General features: G+C 38.1%; 1 protein-coding gene across 5 annotated transcripts in view; it reads right to left on the bottom strand.

Moving 5' to 3' along the window:
* The window catches only part of LOC127433308 (neurotrimin-like), a 469,555-nt gene that overhangs the window by 1,452 nt on the left and 450,949 nt on the right, over nt 1-17,154 (bottom strand). For 2 of the 5 annotated variants that reach the window (XM_051685086.1, XM_051685085.1), the window contains 4 exons: nt 16,629-16,749; nt 9,708-9,859; nt 6,645-6,680; nt 1,462-1,539 (listed from right to left, as the gene is read on the bottom strand). In XM_051685086.1, the coding sequence (XP_051541046.1) occupies nt 1,462-1,539; nt 6,645-6,680; nt 9,708-9,859; nt 16,629-16,749 (387 nt within the window). The remainder of the gene's footprint in view (nt 1-1,461; nt 1,540-6,644; nt 6,681-9,707; nt 9,860-16,628; nt 16,750-17,154) is intronic. The other 3 variants (XM_051685087.1, XM_051685090.1, XM_051685091.1) reach the window with 2 other exon arrangements.

Here is a 17,154-nt window from a genome sequence, read left to right as displayed (position 1 = left end):
CTCCTTCCAAATGGAACTATGTCATCATACGGAAGTTGACCTTGTTCAACACCGCGTCCTCATGCGTGGACATTGTATTTTGGCTTCGCCATACGCAATGCATAATTTAAATGAATTTAAACCGACTGAATACTGTTCACAAGACTCTAAACTGTCATTAAAGGGTTACACTTCAGGGGCGCTGAGTCAAGTGACACAACAGCATGATGCTGATTTCCGTGAAACGCTTCTACAGGCTCAGAGACAACAAAAGTACCTCTGGTAACAAACCTCTAAGTTTTCTCATTGAAACCTGTTTGGGTGTAAAGAGTAGCGTCTCTATTTTAATTTGATATGCCGCTTTAAAAAATTCATTCATGTTTTGCACATCAGCGATCTGATAAACATGATGTCAACAAATGTGGATTTTGGGACATTATTCCCTCAAAAGTAGAAAAGTTTGTTATTTTGAATAACTTTCAACATTAACACATCTGTGGGTCGTTTCATTCATTTTAATATACATTTTACACAATTTTATTTTGTTATTACTTTCATTATTATGAAAATAAGGTGCATTTCTAATTGTTCTGAGACCAGTGCAGACAGACAGCAAGTAATTCACTAAATAGGTAGCAAGGGAGCATCCTATAGCTCTCTATTCAGCTACTGTAAGTGCATTCACTTCTAAAATCTGGCCAAAAGTTCAGTTTAAGGCTACAGATGATGTTTAGACCACTCAACATGTATAATTTATTTTAACATGGTTGGCTGTGATTGGATGATGCTGGCCATTATTTTGAATAATAATTAATTATGCTAATTTCTGATTTAATGTCTGTAACGTCTCAAAAACATGAATAACCAACACTACTGGAAACATAATAAATAAATTAGTTCCGCTGTCCACATATGTGGACATACATATTTTGGAAAACTATTTGTTCTAGAATTTTTTTTTTTTTTTTTTTTTTTTTTGCTTGTTTATTAGGTGCTACTAGTTACAAATCAAAAAGTGAAATGGAAAATGCACACAACACTCATGCATAGGTCTTAGGGGTTTAAGGAGCCCAAAGATGACGAAAAAAAAGTGGCACATAACAGCGGTTCGCTTTTGCATTTCAATCACTTAAGCAATTTTAGCCATTTTTGTATTTTCAGTTTTATGAACCACATCAAGCACAGCAACATTTCACTGTGCAGCATTAACATCATCATGGAAGTGATGTCCTCTATATTTGCATATAGACAGAGGCATTTATGTGGCCAAATCGGATAGCAGTCTTATCAATTAAGACATATGAAGTGACCAAGTGTAAGTACTGTAGGTCCTAGATTTATGTCACTAAATGATTATCTTTTAGCATTAAATAAGTCCTGTTAAAGTCTATTTGTTAGTTTTTAAGTGGTTCATATTTGTTGATGAGTTTAATGTGATTAGTAATTGGGTATTAAGTTTTAATAGTTTTGTGAAACACAAACCTTCCCAAAACTCATTGTTTTCAAAGGCTGTTTGCTCTAAATCAGATGAAGTCATTTGTAAAACAGAAGCAGTCTCCACTAAAAGAGAGATTATTTAACAAGACACTTTAAAGAGGATGAACACAAGCAATATGATCTCAAAACCAAGAAGATGACATTGCACATGGCTAAATGTGAAAAATGCACAGACAGTGTTTGGAAGTATCAAACTAAAATTAGTGACGCTATAGTGTTACTTCATATTTTAGAAGCATAAAAATAGCTCAGCTTTTTTACAGTGGTGTAGCGTGATAAAATGCTGAGTCGTTGCTTTTATGTTTACACATGCAGCCTTGAAAATAGTGTTTGTTTTCAAATTGTGTTGGGATGTCCAGTGAATTTTTATAAGATATTGCCTCCTAACACAGCTCCAATTAATAATTTGTTAGTAGTTTGTAGTGTAGCTAATTACCTTTTCTAAAGGGTAGCTTGACTGTTACTGATTAACTTTAAATTACTGTATGAGCAGCTTGTAGCTTGACAAGCTACAGTTTCCAAGTAGCTTCCCCAACACTGTTCACAGAGTATGCACAATATTCCTCCATATGTGCTATTTTGGTCTAGATAAGCTGTTCGTGCCTTAACATTTATCTATTAAGTCAATCTAGATGTCAGAGCATTTCTGGCAGGGCTGCTGCGCTGCTGTGCTACCAGGCCATCTAAATCGAATGAGAGCGTTCCAGCTTGGTAGATTAACGTCTAAACGAGGGTCTTTAGTGATCACGTTTGCATCTGTTCTCCTCATTTCAAACGAGCACATCCTGTCTCCCTGCACTTGCACCATCATTACTCCACTGTACGCTGCATCCTTGACCAGTCAACCGCTGAGGTCAGCCGTAATTGCAGTTGCTTATAAACAAGCTAATCGCTGAAGGTGCAGTGTAACCAGATTACTGAGGGGTAGAACAGAGAAGAGGCGCATCACGTACTGATGCAGTTTTCTGAACTGTGTGGTTGTCACAGATAGAAGTCAGAGCGAAAGAGTATGAATTAATTATAGTGGTCTGATGAAAGTTTTTGCACTCAGCTACTAAAATGATGCAGATTGTAAGTGTTGGGTTAAATGATTAATCTATTGGTAAAAATGTTGATAAATAGAGGTTATTTGGGTGAATCTCACTAAACCTGTTAAGAATATCAAAAAAATTAAAAAAAGAAATTACCAATTTTAGGACCAATAAGATATATATATTGTATTGTGACATTATTTTCATGACAATTAGCCCCTTAAACTGTATTACAGTAACAAGAATCCAATGAAATTCACAACTGATAATATTGGGAATTACAAAAAGTAAATACATAAACACGTAAATAAATCAAGAGTAAAATGGGGGAAAATATGGATAATTATCATTAAAACAATGTGAAAAAAATAATCATAAAAAATAATCCTAAAACATAATTAATTGTCTTGAAAAATATAGATATTTTTTATATTTATTTATTTATCTTTATTTTTATATAAAAATAAAATATAAAATAATATTTTATTTACTAAAATATTTATCTTTCTATTTAATTTTATTTTTATTTTATAATCTTGGGGTGAAATGCAACCTGGACATGTTTTCGTGAGATTCACCCATGTATGTGGTATGTTGTTTTATGCAGCAAGTCTAACTGTGAGAGTTTAATTAAATTTCCTAGACAGTTATTTATTACGATTAAGCAGGAGAAAGTGTCTAGATCTAGTTTTATGGTTACAATTGTTTTTACCTTGTCAGCAGGTAGTTTCATTGTTTGGGAAATCAAACAACATTGTAAAATAAACATATAGTAACAACACTATTGCAGAATATGAACTCACTATCATTCCACATCTTCAGATTTCCATATTGAGACTAAGACATGTGTTTTTATTAAATATATGTATCTTTCTCTTTTTGACCATGACATTATTTAGCTGTTTTTCCTTAGATATTTGTGACAAGCCATCATTACGTGAAAATGCACCTGTCACACAGAACGTTTGTACTTCTAAAAATGCATTTCTCACAATACGGAACCATTTAAAATAAACTAGTGAAGGCAAAAATGGTAAAAAAAAAAAAAAAAATCACAGCACCTAAAATTGTAAAATCTTAATGTTGATTAAAAAAAAGAAAAAAATAAAAAAAAAAAATACATAAATACATAAAAAAAACAACAAAAAAAAAAACAAGTGGAAATGTTATAAATCAACTTCCCGCATGTTTGTATTTTCGTATAAAGTCTGTACAGCAAAGCTGTAGTTACAGCATATTCTAAATTTAGGACAGGGCACCCATTAAACTCACATGCAGAACCAGTGCAGATTTTCAAAGTCATCGCCCTGTTTGCTCTCTTATAATTCAAAGAGATCACTGTTAGCAAGCACCACATTTCAGTCCCAGCAAAACAAATGTTATGTCATGGCAAGGGTGTCTATGGATGTTTTCACACTTGGTCCATTTCAGGTGTCTGAGCGTGGTTCGCTGGATTTTTGGCCCATATGTGTACGGACCGAGACCATATGAGTACGGTTCGCTTGCAGTCTGAGGTTCGGTTCGCTAATAACGTGCTTTGTGAACACAAAGCGCTCCAGGCTCACTTGATTTTCCCTTTCGTGTAATTCCAAACATGTTTGACCCTGACAGGTTACTGTACACCAGTAATGATGATGAACAGAGAAGAGATGCGATGAGCTGCTTATTCTGTTTCTATGGAGATGACAGCGTAAGTTGCTGATGAGAACTATTTAAACTCCTCACAAAACAAACTCAAAAATCTTTCTTCAATGTTCTGTGCAAATGAAGACTTGAGGGTTTAACTGGACCTTACTGGAATGGCGCATGACAGATAAGGGATTACCATACATATATTTTAATATTTTTTTCAATGAATGGATGATGCCCCACATTGTCAATAGATAAAACAATGATCAATTGCATTTTCTTGTTATATATATTTACACTATGTAATACAGTTCTTTTTTGATGCAGAAGATCAATCAAATATGTTTTATTGAACAAAGACACCTGTACTATTGCTAATTATTCATTTTAAGGGTATTAAACATGTTTAATAATCTCATAAATTAATATGTAGAGATAATTGTACTCTTACATTTAATATAGCCATAATAATAATAATTATCATCAATTTTGTCTTTTAAAAAGTGATCTGGGTTCCACTAAAACAACAGTGTGAATGCAAAATGGACTGAGACCCCATAACGGGTCAAGTGGACCAAAAAGAGATCTGAGCCCACTTTAGAGGTCACGAATAGTGTGAATGTAAACAAAACTGGGTCCTTTTTCATTCAGTTCACTTCTTGGTCCACTTAAAGGTGTCTGAGTTTGGTTCTTTTAAAGAGGACCCAAGTGTGAAAACTCTATAAAACCTCACTTTTGATGGGTCTCTGAGAATTAAGTCTAATTTCCCCTGGATTTAGGGTAGTTCGCTAGTCTTTCTTTAGGGACAGCAATCCAATTATTTTGCAGCCACAGCTTAGAGTAAATCCTGCACAAGTGTAATTATCGTAATGTGAGGTTCTCACAATCAAATTCAATGGAATTAATGACTCTCTGGAGAGCAAATGGTTACCAATCCCACACATTTTTTGGGCCAGACAGTGGAAAAAACTTAAGCTGGACGGGACAAGAGTTCTATACTTAGCAGAGCAAAAGATTAAAGGACAATAAAAGGACACGTCATTGACAATAATACACTTCAAAGACATATGTGGACACACAATGACCCCTTTACAAAAAGTACTTTGGTGGCAATGTTAGGGAGTAATTGACTAAAATTCAGTAACGCTACTAACTTAACTACATTTTGTAATAATGTGACAGTAGCTCAGCTGTTTTAAAGTAGCAGTGTAGTGTGACAAAATCTATGCTGCTATTTTTGTAACATTGCTTTACAGCGGAGCTTACTGAGGCAATATTCAAAGTCCCTATCTAAAATATTCACTCCCACTCTCAATTTTTTTTAGTGATATGAAAGATAATATTATATGTATTACAAAATAATATAATATACACTACCGGTCAAAGGTTTTGAAACACTTGACTGAAATGTTTCTCATGATCTTAAAAATCTTTTGATCTGAAGGCATATGCTTAAATGTTTGAAATTAGTTTTGTAGACAAAAATATAATTGTGCCACCATATTATTTATTTCATTATAAAACTAACATTTAATAAAAAAAATAAAATAAAATAAAAAGTTTTTGAAATTGATGACTTGGACCAAATAATACAGAAAAGCAGCCAATAAGTGCCCAACATAGATGGGAACTCCACCCATATGGTTTAAAAAGCATCCCAGGGTGACACCTCAAGAAGTTGGTTGAGAAAATGTCAAGAGTACATGTCTGCAAATTCTTGACAAAGGGTGACTACTTTGAAGATGCTAAAATATAACAGTTTAACTGTATGACAACCATGACATTTACATGGTACTCCAAGGATCTTCAAAGAATGTCATGGTATTATTAACATGTTCATATCTGGAAAAACACAGTAATACCATGGCACTTTTTGTAACAGGTGATGTTCATAAAAATACATTTCTTGGCAGCTGAGTGATAATGAAGCACTCGGAGTTCCACATAACATCAAAAGACATAATGATGATGCAGACAAGTACTTACAAACAGCAGATGAGAGCATGCATTGTCATAATGAAGCCATGCCATGGTGGAGGAAGGTTAGACAGGAAAAAGTGACAAGAGGAAAAAGAGAAACATGTTTAGGCTGGGTAAAACAGAGCCATGCATCAACCCACAGTGACTGAAGCCAGAATGATGCATGTCAGTACCCCGCCATTCCCCAAGCGGCAATTGAGACTGTCACTCATAGTGCCGAATATATTATTGACATTACAAAATGGAATTTTAAGCTAATAACCCTCATAATAGGAATAGCTAGAGGCCAATTTACAATCAGACAATCACATTCTGTCGAGGCAAGTCAATTATGCTACCCCATTCAAATCAGGGAAATTTTGTGTGGCAACCTCACCAATAAACTTGAGTGCCACATCAACGACTTCTCCTCGCCATGTTGCAGTTGATGTGAAAATAACCATTTTTGTGTCTGATTTGCTTATTAAACACACAGGAACATGCTTTAGGGGGTGAGCGGTACGCCACATGCCCATGCAGAGTACTAACCTTGCAATAGCGTCGAACTAGTGGGTTCAATTATTTCTACATCAACAAAAACAGAATAAAGAAAAAAAAAAAAAAACATGAATCAAAAGCAAATGAGGTAGAATCTTGGAAATGCAGCCTAGTGGTAATCTCAAAGATTAATAGTTACAAAAGTCGGAAACTACCGTGTGGATATCCATAGCTTTTTTAGGACAAGCCATTGTTTAAACATTATCAGCAAGATGTTGCTTTACACTGTATTTGCTTCGCTTTCAACTATGTGGACAGGTTCAGCAAAAAAAAAAAAAAAAAAAAAAAAGAAAAGAGACATATACAGGTTCATCTCAATAAATTAGAATGTCATGGAAAAGGTCATTTATTTCAGTAATTCAACTCAAATTGTGAAACTCGTGTATTAAATAAATTCAATGCACACAGACTGAAGTAGTTTAAGTCTTTGGTTCTTTTAATTGTGATGATTTTGGCTCACATTTAACAAAAACCCACCAATTCACTATCTCAAAAATTAGAATACATCACAATAAAAAAAACATTTTTAGTGAATTGTTGGCCTTCTGGAAAGTATGTTCATTTACTGTATATGTACTCAATACTTGGTAGGGGCTCCTTTTGCTTTAATTACTGCCTCAATTCGGCGTGGCATGGAGGTGATCAGTTTGTGGCACTGCTGAGGTGGTATGGAAGCCCAGGTTTCTTTGACAGTGGCCTTCAGCTCATCTGCATTTTTTGGTCTCTTGTTTCTCATTTTCCTCTTGACAATACCCCATAGACTCTCTATGGGGTTCAGGTCTGGTGAGTTTGCTGGCCAGTCAAGCACACCAACACCATGGTATTTAACCAACTTTTGGTGCTTTTGGCAGTGTGGGCAGGTGCCAAATCCTGCTGGAAAATGAAATCAGCATCTTTAAAAAGCTGGTCAGCAGAAGGAAGCATGAAGTGCTCCAAAATTTCTTGGTAAACAGGTGCAGTGACTTTGGTTTTCAAAAAATACAATGGACCAACACCAGCAGATGACACTGCACCCCAAATCATCACAGACTGTGGAAACTTAACACTGGACTTCAAGCAACTTGGGCTATGAGCTTCTCCACCCTTCCTCCAGACTCTAGGACCTTGGTTTCCAAATGAAATACAAAACTTGCTCTCATCTGAAAAGAGGACTTTGGAACACTGGGCAACAGTCCAGTTCTTCTTCTCCTTAGCCCAGGTAAGACGCCTCTGACGTTGTCTGTGGTTCAGGAGTGGCTTAACGAGGAATACGACAACTGTAGCCAAATTCCTTGACACGTCTGTGTGTGGTGGCTCTTGATGCCTTGACCCCAGCCTCAGTCCATTCCTTGTGAAGTTCACCCAAATTCTTGAATCGATTTTGCTTGACAATCCTCATAAGGCTGCGGTTCTCTCGGTTGGTTGTGCATCTTTTTCTTCCACACTTTTTCCTTCCACTCAACTTTCTGTTAACATGCTTGGATACAGCACTCTGTGAACAGCCAGCTTCTTTGGCAATGAATGTTTGTGGCTTACCCTCCTTGTGAAGGGTGTCAATGATTGTCTTCTGGACAACTGTCAGATCAGCAGTCTTCCCCATGATTGTGTAGCCTAGTGAACCAAACTGAGAGACCATTTTGAAGGCTCAGGAAACCTTTGCAGGTGTTTTGAGTTGATTAGCTGATTGGCATGTCACCATATTCTAATTTTTTGAGATAGTGAATTGGTGGGTTTTTGTTAAATGTGAGCCAAAATCATCACAATTAAAAGAACCAAAGACTTAAACTACTTCAGTCTGTGTGCATTGAATTTATTTAATACACGAGTTTCACAATTTGAGTTGAATTACTGAAATAAATGACCTTTTCCATGACATTCTAATTTATTGAGATGCACCTGTATATCTTTCAAATCACCATTCATAAAATTAACCCCATAAAATCAATTTTATAGTCCATGTGTGTTAGCTTTAATGTCATCTGTAAGCTAGTGTACTCTTAAACAATGGCAAAATTCACTTTTAGCAGATACACACATTTAAAATATACAGTCTTTTTCTTCGGTCCAAAGATATCGATGACTCATCCTGCACTACACAGATTTTGGTCCAATCAAATGCTCCCTAAAATGAGAATGCCCCTCCCCCAAAACTACTGTACCAGCAACCGACTAGCAAGTAACAAATCACGGTTCATGAATGTGAAATAATTAAAGCTAATTGGCTCATTGGGTTTAAAAAATGGCGAGCCCTTCAATAAGTCCCGCCCAAACGTCCTGTTTGAACAGGAAATATGTCAACACAGGAAAGAAAACTGCGATTTTGTGGGGTCTTTAGAGGAATTGCAAAGACACTGCTAACAGATTCCAAACCTTACAGTTGCAATCAAAATTATTCAACCCCCCTGACCAGTAATACATTCTGGTGATGTGAATTAAAACACATCAACTAAAACCTCAGTAAACAGTCAAAGTAATTTTTTAATACACATTTGAGTGATTTTGAGAACAGAGAGTTCAGTTTACCCACATTTTTAAATAAAAATGAACTAATTCTCTCCACAAATGTCATGTCAAAAATATTCAACCCCCAAAGTCAATCATTTGTGGACCATCCTTTATCCTTAATAACAGCAAATAAATGTTTCAGGTAAGTGTTCTCAGGCTTCGGACACCTCTATTAGAATTTTTACACATTTCTCATGAGCAAAAGCTTCCAGCTCATTGACATTCTTTGGTTTCTGTGCTGCCACTGCTTCCTTGAAATCCCAACAAAGGTATGCAATGGGATTTTAATGATGGACTGAAAGGGCCATTTAAAACATGGCTACATGCAATAGGGGTTGAATAATTATGACATGGCTGTATTTAAAAAAATAAAAAAAATCCTGCTATTTATAAATATTAGGTTATATATTCACACTGTGACTTTGAATGTGTCACTCAACTGATATAGATGTAAAGCTAAAATTCTGGGTCATCAGAAAAGCTTACCTTTGTAAATCCTTACTGTCTTGGGGGGTTGAATAATTTCAATTGCAACTGTAATTAAAAACGGCAACTAAAAACCAAACTCACCGTATAGGACGATGTTTGTGTTGGCACTCCCAAGTTTATTGATAGCAACACAAGTGTAATTGCCGTAGTCTGCCTCGGACACGTTAAAGAAAGTCAGCTTTGAAAGTGCTCCGGCATTCTCAATCTCAATACCATCAAAGCTACTGAAGATCCTGGAAAACAGTCAGCAAATGGCAAGACTTGAATCAGCCTGCTGTGTTAATGCTACATCAGAGCTTCCTTTGAAGCTAGAGGTTATTTTTATGAAAGTATCAACATGCAGACGCCGGCAGAGGGCCTGGATACGTTAAAAGGAGGCAAAACTGCGAATTACTGTCAGCAGCACACACAGGGACACACACGCACACGTGTCTATGCACATGTAATTATGATACAACATTGTGACAACTTATTCTTCACTTGACATCAAAGACGGTTTGAGAGAACATTTTAAGGCACATTCCAGCTAAAGGCATGTGAAGTGTTTTTCTACTGAAAATAGTGAATATATGGCAGCATATCTTGTTACACATGCACAACAGCTGAAATATATTTGTCCTCCACCTCTCAGTAATCTCTATGCCACTAAAAAATTTAATCGCAGAGAAATAAGGGAAAATCAGTAAAATGTTGTCAATCACAGTCAGCTGAAACAGTACAGACACTTTTAAGAAAAAAAAAAGTTCTACCTCTATTATCTAAATAGCTGAGATTGAAGGAGAAATTATACAATCAATATGATGTGTATATGATCAAGAACTTGAAATTCTATTTCAACCTAAATTGTGGTATCTGTTTCAAACTTCAACACTGCTGAAAAAAGTACTGTGGATATGATAACCATCATTTATCATACAATCAAGTAAAACATTTACAGACTTGACAGAATTTGTTTCCCAAAATCTATTGATCTGAAGGGTTATGCTTACATGCTTGACATTTTCTTTGTAGACAAATGTAAATATACAGTAACAAAACTTAATTTCTTTCCAAAACTCAGTTTTACTAAAAAAAGTAATGGGTGAGTTGGAAAAAGGTCATTACTTTGAGAAAGCTAATTTGTCACTACATAATTCCCATACATCCATTTGTGTTATTTCATAGTTTTGATTGTATTATCAGTAGTAGTTTATATCACAAAACATATTTAAATAAATATTTTTTAAATGTACAGAATTATCTATCTATCTATCTATCTATCTATCTATCTATCTATCTATCTATCTATCTATCTTACAGTATAATTTATTACAGTGCACATTACATTATACATATTTTAATATACAGTTGTGCTCAAAAGTTTGCATTCCCTGGCAGAAATTTTGAAATTTTGGCATTGATTTTGAAAATATGACTGATCATGCAAAAAAAAAAAAAAAAAAAAAAAAAATTCTTTTATTTAAGGATAGTGATCATATGAAGCCATTTACTATCACATAGTTTTTTGGCTCCTTTTTAAATAATAATGATAACAGAAATCACCCAAATGGCCCTGATCAAAAGATTACATACCCTTGAATGTTTGCAATCAAAAAATCAAATCACTTTATTGTCACACAGCCATATACACAAGTGCAATGGTGTGTGAAATTCTTGGGTGCAGTTCCGATCAACATAGCAGTCGTGACAGTGATGAGACATATACCAATTTACAATAACATCAAATTAACACAGCACAATTTAAACGTCTGATATACACATAATTACACACAACAATATACAAATAATAACATACACTGTACAGTATACAATACGCACTATATAGATACACATTATTCAATAAAAATAAAAATATATAAAAAAGCATATATAGTAGTATATATAGAATGCACAGTATTGTACTGTATTGATATTCAGCTGTCGGTTGATAGTCAGTTGTTAAGAGAGAATATAATATAATAATAATATAATTTATGACAGTCCGGTGTGAGATATAAGAGTAAGTGTAATAAAGTGCAGTGCTGATGTATTCTGATCATGGGAGATCAAGAGTTCAAAAGTCTGATTGGGGGAAGAAGCTGTCATGGAGTCGGCTGGTGCGGGTCCTGATGCTGCGATACCACCTGCCTGATGGTAGCAGTGAGAACAGCCCATGGCTCGGGTGGCTGGAGTCTCTGATGATCCTCCGAGCTTTTTTCACACACCGCCTTGTATATATTTCCTGGAGGGAGGGAAGCTCACCTCCGATGATGTGTCTGGCAGTTCGCACCACCCTTTGCAGTGCTTTGCGGTTGTGGGCGGTGCTATTGCCGTACCAGGCGGAGATGCAGCCAGTCAAGATGCTCTCTACAATGCAGGTGTAGAACCGTGTGAGGATGTGGCAGTTCATTCCAAACTTCCTCAGCCGTCTCAGGAAGAAGAGGCACTGATGAGCCTTCTTCACAACGACTTCAGTGTGGATGGACCATGTGAGTTCCTCAGTGATGTGGACACCCAGGAACTTGAAGCTGCTGACTCTCTCCACTGGTGCTCCATTGATGGTGATGGGACTGTGTTCTCTGTCTTTTCTTCTGAAGTCCACCACAAGCTCCTTTGTCTTATTGACGTTGAGGGAGAGATTGTGCTCCTGACACCAGTGTGTCAGAGTGTGCACCTCCTCTCTGTAGGCTGTTTCATCATTGTCAGTGATCAGACCTACCACCGTCGTGTCATCAGCAAACTTAATGATGGCATTGGAGCTATGTGTTGCCACACAGTCATGTGTGTACAAGGAATACAGTAGTGGGCTGAGAACACAGCCCTGTGGGGCTCCAGTGTTGAGGGTTAGTGATGAGATGTTGCTGCCTATTCTAACCACCTGGCGTCTGCTTGACAGGAAGTCCAGGATCCAGCTGCACAGCAAGCTGTTTAAGCCCAGAGCCCGGAGTTTCTCATCTAGCTTGGAGGGCACTATGGTGTTGAATGCTGAGCTGTAGTCTACAAACAGCATTCTCACATAAGTGTACTTTTTTTCCACGTGGGAGAGAGCAGTGTGTATTGTAGATGCAATGGCATCATCAGTGGAGCAGTTATTGCAGTTTGCAATGGGTCCAGTAATGGAGGCAGCACAGAGCAGATGTAATCTCTGATTAGTCTCTCAAAGCATTTGCTGATGATAGGGGTCAGAGCAACAGGATGCCAGTCATTTAAGCAAGTTATTTTGGATTGCTTTGGAACAGGCACAATGGTGGACGTTTTAAAGCATGTGGGGACTACAGACAAAGAGAGGGAAAGGTTGAAAATGTCTGTAAAAACACCAGCCAGCTGGTTCGCGCACGCTCTGATGACGTGGCCCGGAATGCCGTCTGGGCCCGCGGCTTTGCGGATATTCACCTGTCGGAAGGATCGGGTTACATCCGCTACAGAGACGGAGAGTGAACTAACCTCTGTAGCTTCGGCCGTGAGAGCTCTCTCCGCGAGGGCGGTGTTATTTCCCGCAAAACGAACATAAAAAGTATTTAGCTCATCCGGGAGAGAGGCAGCGGTGTTCATGGTGGAGTTTTTATTCCCTTTAAAGTCCGTGATGATGTTAATTCCCTGCCACATGCTTCTAGAGTTGGTGGTGTTAAACTGTCCTTCAATCTTGTTCCTGTACTGGCGTTTTGCTGTTTTGCTGGGCATAACTGGCTTGTTTATGCTCCTCCGCGTTCCCGGAATTAAAAGCGGAGGGCCGCATATTAAGTGCCGTGCGAACATCATTATTTATCCATGGTTTCTGGTTTGGATAGATCCGTATTGTTCTGGTCGGAACCACGTCCTCCACGCACTTTTTGATGAAACACATTACGCTATCAGCGTAAAGCTCGATGTCGTCATCAGAGGCGGACCAGAACATCTCCCAGTCCATGTGATCAAAACAGTCTTGTAGCGTAGAGTCTGATTGGTCTGACCAGCACTGGATCGTTCTGAGGGTGGGTGCTTCCTGTTTCAGTTTCTGCCTGTAAGCGGGCAGAAGCAGAATGGAAGAGTGGTCCGATTTGCCAAATGGTGGGTGGGGCAGGGATTTGTAGCCATCCCGGAAGGGAGAGTAGCAATGGTCCAAAACCCGGTCTCCTCGTGTGTTGAAACTAATGTGCTGGTGGTATTTTGGTGTGACTGATTTTAAACTGGCTTTATTAAAGTCCCCGGTCACAATGAACGCGGCCTCAGGGTGCACGGTTTCCTGCTCACTTATAATCCCATACAGATCCTTGAGTGCCCGGTCTGTGTCGGCTTGTGGTGGGATGTACACAGCTGTGATAATGACCGCTGTGAATTCCCTCGGTAGCCAGAATGGTCGACACAGAAGCATGAGAAATTCCAGATCAGGAGAGCAGAAAGACGTGATAGAATGAACGTTCCTCTGATCACACCAGGATTTGTTGATCATAAAACATACACCACCACCTCTGCTTTTACCTGAGAGGTCTTTCGCTCTGTCCGCTTGGTGCACGGAGAACCACGCGGGTTCAATGGCTGAGTCTGGAATCTCCGCAGACATCCAAGTTTCCGTAAGGCAGATAATGCAGCAGTCCCTCGTCTCTCGTTGGAAAGAGATCCGCGCTTTCAGCTCGCAGAGCTTGTTATCCAGAAACTGAACATTTGCCAGTAGAATAGTGGGTAGCGGGGGTCGATTTGCACGGCGTCTTACTCTGATGAGAACGCCGGCTCTGTTTCCCCTTTTCCTTCTGCGTTTCCGCGTCCGGACTGCCCAGACAAAGGGCTCCGCTTGCGTGTTTGTAAACAGCTGGTCGGCATTGAGGAATTTGAAGTCCGGTTTACGGTGTGAAATTGCTGAACCAATGTCCAAAAGTGTTTGTCTGTCGTAGACAATAAGGCAGACAACATCCAAGACAAAAAACATAAGAACTGTGAACAAAACAAACAAAACACTACTATGTTGTGTCGGAGCTCGCAATGCAGCAGCCATACTTGGCGCCATCTTGAGTTGAGTTGAGAGCCTTGTTACAGACACACAAGGTGACACACACTGGTTTAAATGGCAATTAAAGGTGTATTTCCCACACCTGTGGCTTTTTAAATTGCAATTAGTGTCTGTGTATAAATAGTCAATGAGTTTGTTAGCTCTCACGTGGATGCACTGAGCAGGCTAGATACTGAGCCATGGGGAGCAGAAAAGAACTGTCAAAAGACCTGCGTAACAAGGTAATGGAAATTTATAAAGATGGAAAAGGATATAAATAGATATCCAAAGCCTTGAAAATGCCAGTCAGTATTGTTCAATCACTTATTAATTGATACCAAGCCAAGGTCAGGTAGACCAAGAAAGATTTCAGCCACAGCTGCCAGAAGAATTGTTCGGGATACAAAGAAAAACCCACTGGTAACCTCAGGAGAAATACAGGCTGCTCTGGAAAAAGGCAGTGTGGTTGTTTCAAGGAGCAGAATACGACGATACTTGAACAAAAATGAGCTTCATGGTTGAGTTGCCAGAAAAAAAGCATTTACTGCGCCAATGCCACAAAAAAGCCCGGTTACAATATGCCCGACAACACCTTGACATGCCTAACAGCTTCTGGCACACTGTAATTTGGAGTGATGAGACCAAAATAGAGCTTTATGGTCACAACCATAAGCACTATGTTTGGAGAGGGGTCAACAGGGCCTATAGTGAAAAGAATACCATCCCCACTGTGAAGCATGGTGGTGGCTCACTGATGTTTTGGGGGTGTGTGAGCTCTAAAGGCACGGGGAATCTTGTGAAAATTGATGGCAAGATGAATGCAGCATGTTATCAGAAAATACTGGCAGACAATTTGCATTCTTCTGCACGAAAGCTGCACATGGGATGCTCTTGGACTTTTCAGCACGACAATGACCCTAAGCACAAGGCCAAGCTGACCCTCCAGTGGTTACAGCAGAAAAAGGTGAAGGTTCTGGAGTGGCCATTACAGTCTCCTGACCTTATTATCATTGAGCCACTCTGGGGAGATCTCAAATGTGTTGTTCATGCAAGACGACCAAAGACTTTGCATGACCTGGAGGCATTTTGCCAAGATGAATGGGCAGCTATACCACCTGCAAGAATTTGGGGCCTCGTAGACAACTATTACAAAAGACTGCATGCTGTCATTGATGCTAAAGGGGGCAATACACAGTATTAAGAACTAAGGTGTGCAGAATTTTGAACAGGGGTCATTTCATTTTTTTCTTTGTTGCCATGTTTTGTTTTATGATTGTGCCATTCTGTTATAACCTACAGCTGAATATGAATCCCATAAGAAATAAAAGAAATGTGTTTTGCCTGCTCACTCATGTTTTCTTTAAAAATGGTACATATATTACCAATTCTAAAAGGGTATGCAAACTTTTGAACACAACTGTAAATCAGTTCATGTTTATCATTATTAAAGGGATAGTTCACCCCAAAAAACTGCAATTCTTTCATCATTTACTCACCCTCGTGGCATCCCAGATGTGTATGACTTTCTTTCCGCTGCTGAACACAAACTAAGATATTTAGAAGAATATCTCAGCTCTGTAGGTCCTCATAATGCAAGTGAATGGTGACCGGAAATTTGAGGCTCTAAAAATCACATAGAGGCAGCATAAAAGTAATCCATACAACTCCAGTGGTTAAATGTATGTCATTTTAAGCGATGTAATCACTTTGGGTGAGAAACAGATCAATATGTAAATCCTTTTTGCAATAAATCTCCACTTTCACTTTCAGAATGTGAAAGAAAAAGGACTTAAATTTGATCTGTTTCTCACCCAAAGTGATTGCATCGCTTCTGATGACATATATTAAACCACTGGGGTTGTATGGATTACTTTTATGCTGCCTTTATGTGAGTCAAACACACCTGGGATGGTATGAGGGTGAATAAATGATGAGAATTGTTTGGGTGAACTATCCCTTAAAAAATCTGCAGCATCTAAAATTCCATATACTTTAGGTTACTGCTTTATGACAAAGAAAGAAGTAGATGTAACGGAATATCTTGCAGTGATATTCCATACCTCCTGTCATCTCTGTACCACTCAAAATCTGCCTCGGGTACAGCATCTGCCTCACACTCCAGGACGCCTCTCTGACCCAGGGTCACGCCAACATCCCTGCCCTCTGAAACACTAGGAGGATCTAAATACACAAAAACACAAATGTGATTAGTCATTGGTAAACATGAGAACACTTACTAACCATATTAAGAAGGCAAATAAAAATTAGATAAGTCAACAAATCAATGTGTGCAAAAGTTTGAGACCTCTAGTAAAAATGTTTCAATTTAGTACACATTTGTCCACAACAAATTATTTTAACAACATAACATTTTGAGTGATACACATGAATTTTGAAGTATTTGGTATGCTCTTCTTTTGCTTAAATGACAGCATGCACTTGAGCTGGCATTTTCTCCATTGTCATCCATTTCATCCATTTTCTCTCAGTATGACTTGTGAATGTTTAAAAAAGCTTCTTGTGTGCAGAAGCAAGGAATCTGACTTTTTGCACAAAAGAGTTAATTTCAGTCATTTGTGTAAATTT

Source organism: Myxocyprinus asiaticus, chromosome 43 (genome assembly GCF_019703515.2).
Source record: "Myxocyprinus asiaticus isolate MX2 ecotype Aquarium Trade chromosome 43, UBuf_Myxa_2, whole genome shotgun sequence".
NCBI lineage: Eukaryota > Metazoa > Chordata > Actinopteri > Cypriniformes > Catostomidae > Myxocyprinus > Myxocyprinus asiaticus.
Note: the sequence above shows the minus strand (reverse complement) of the source record. Positions and strands in the feature narration are given on the sequence as shown.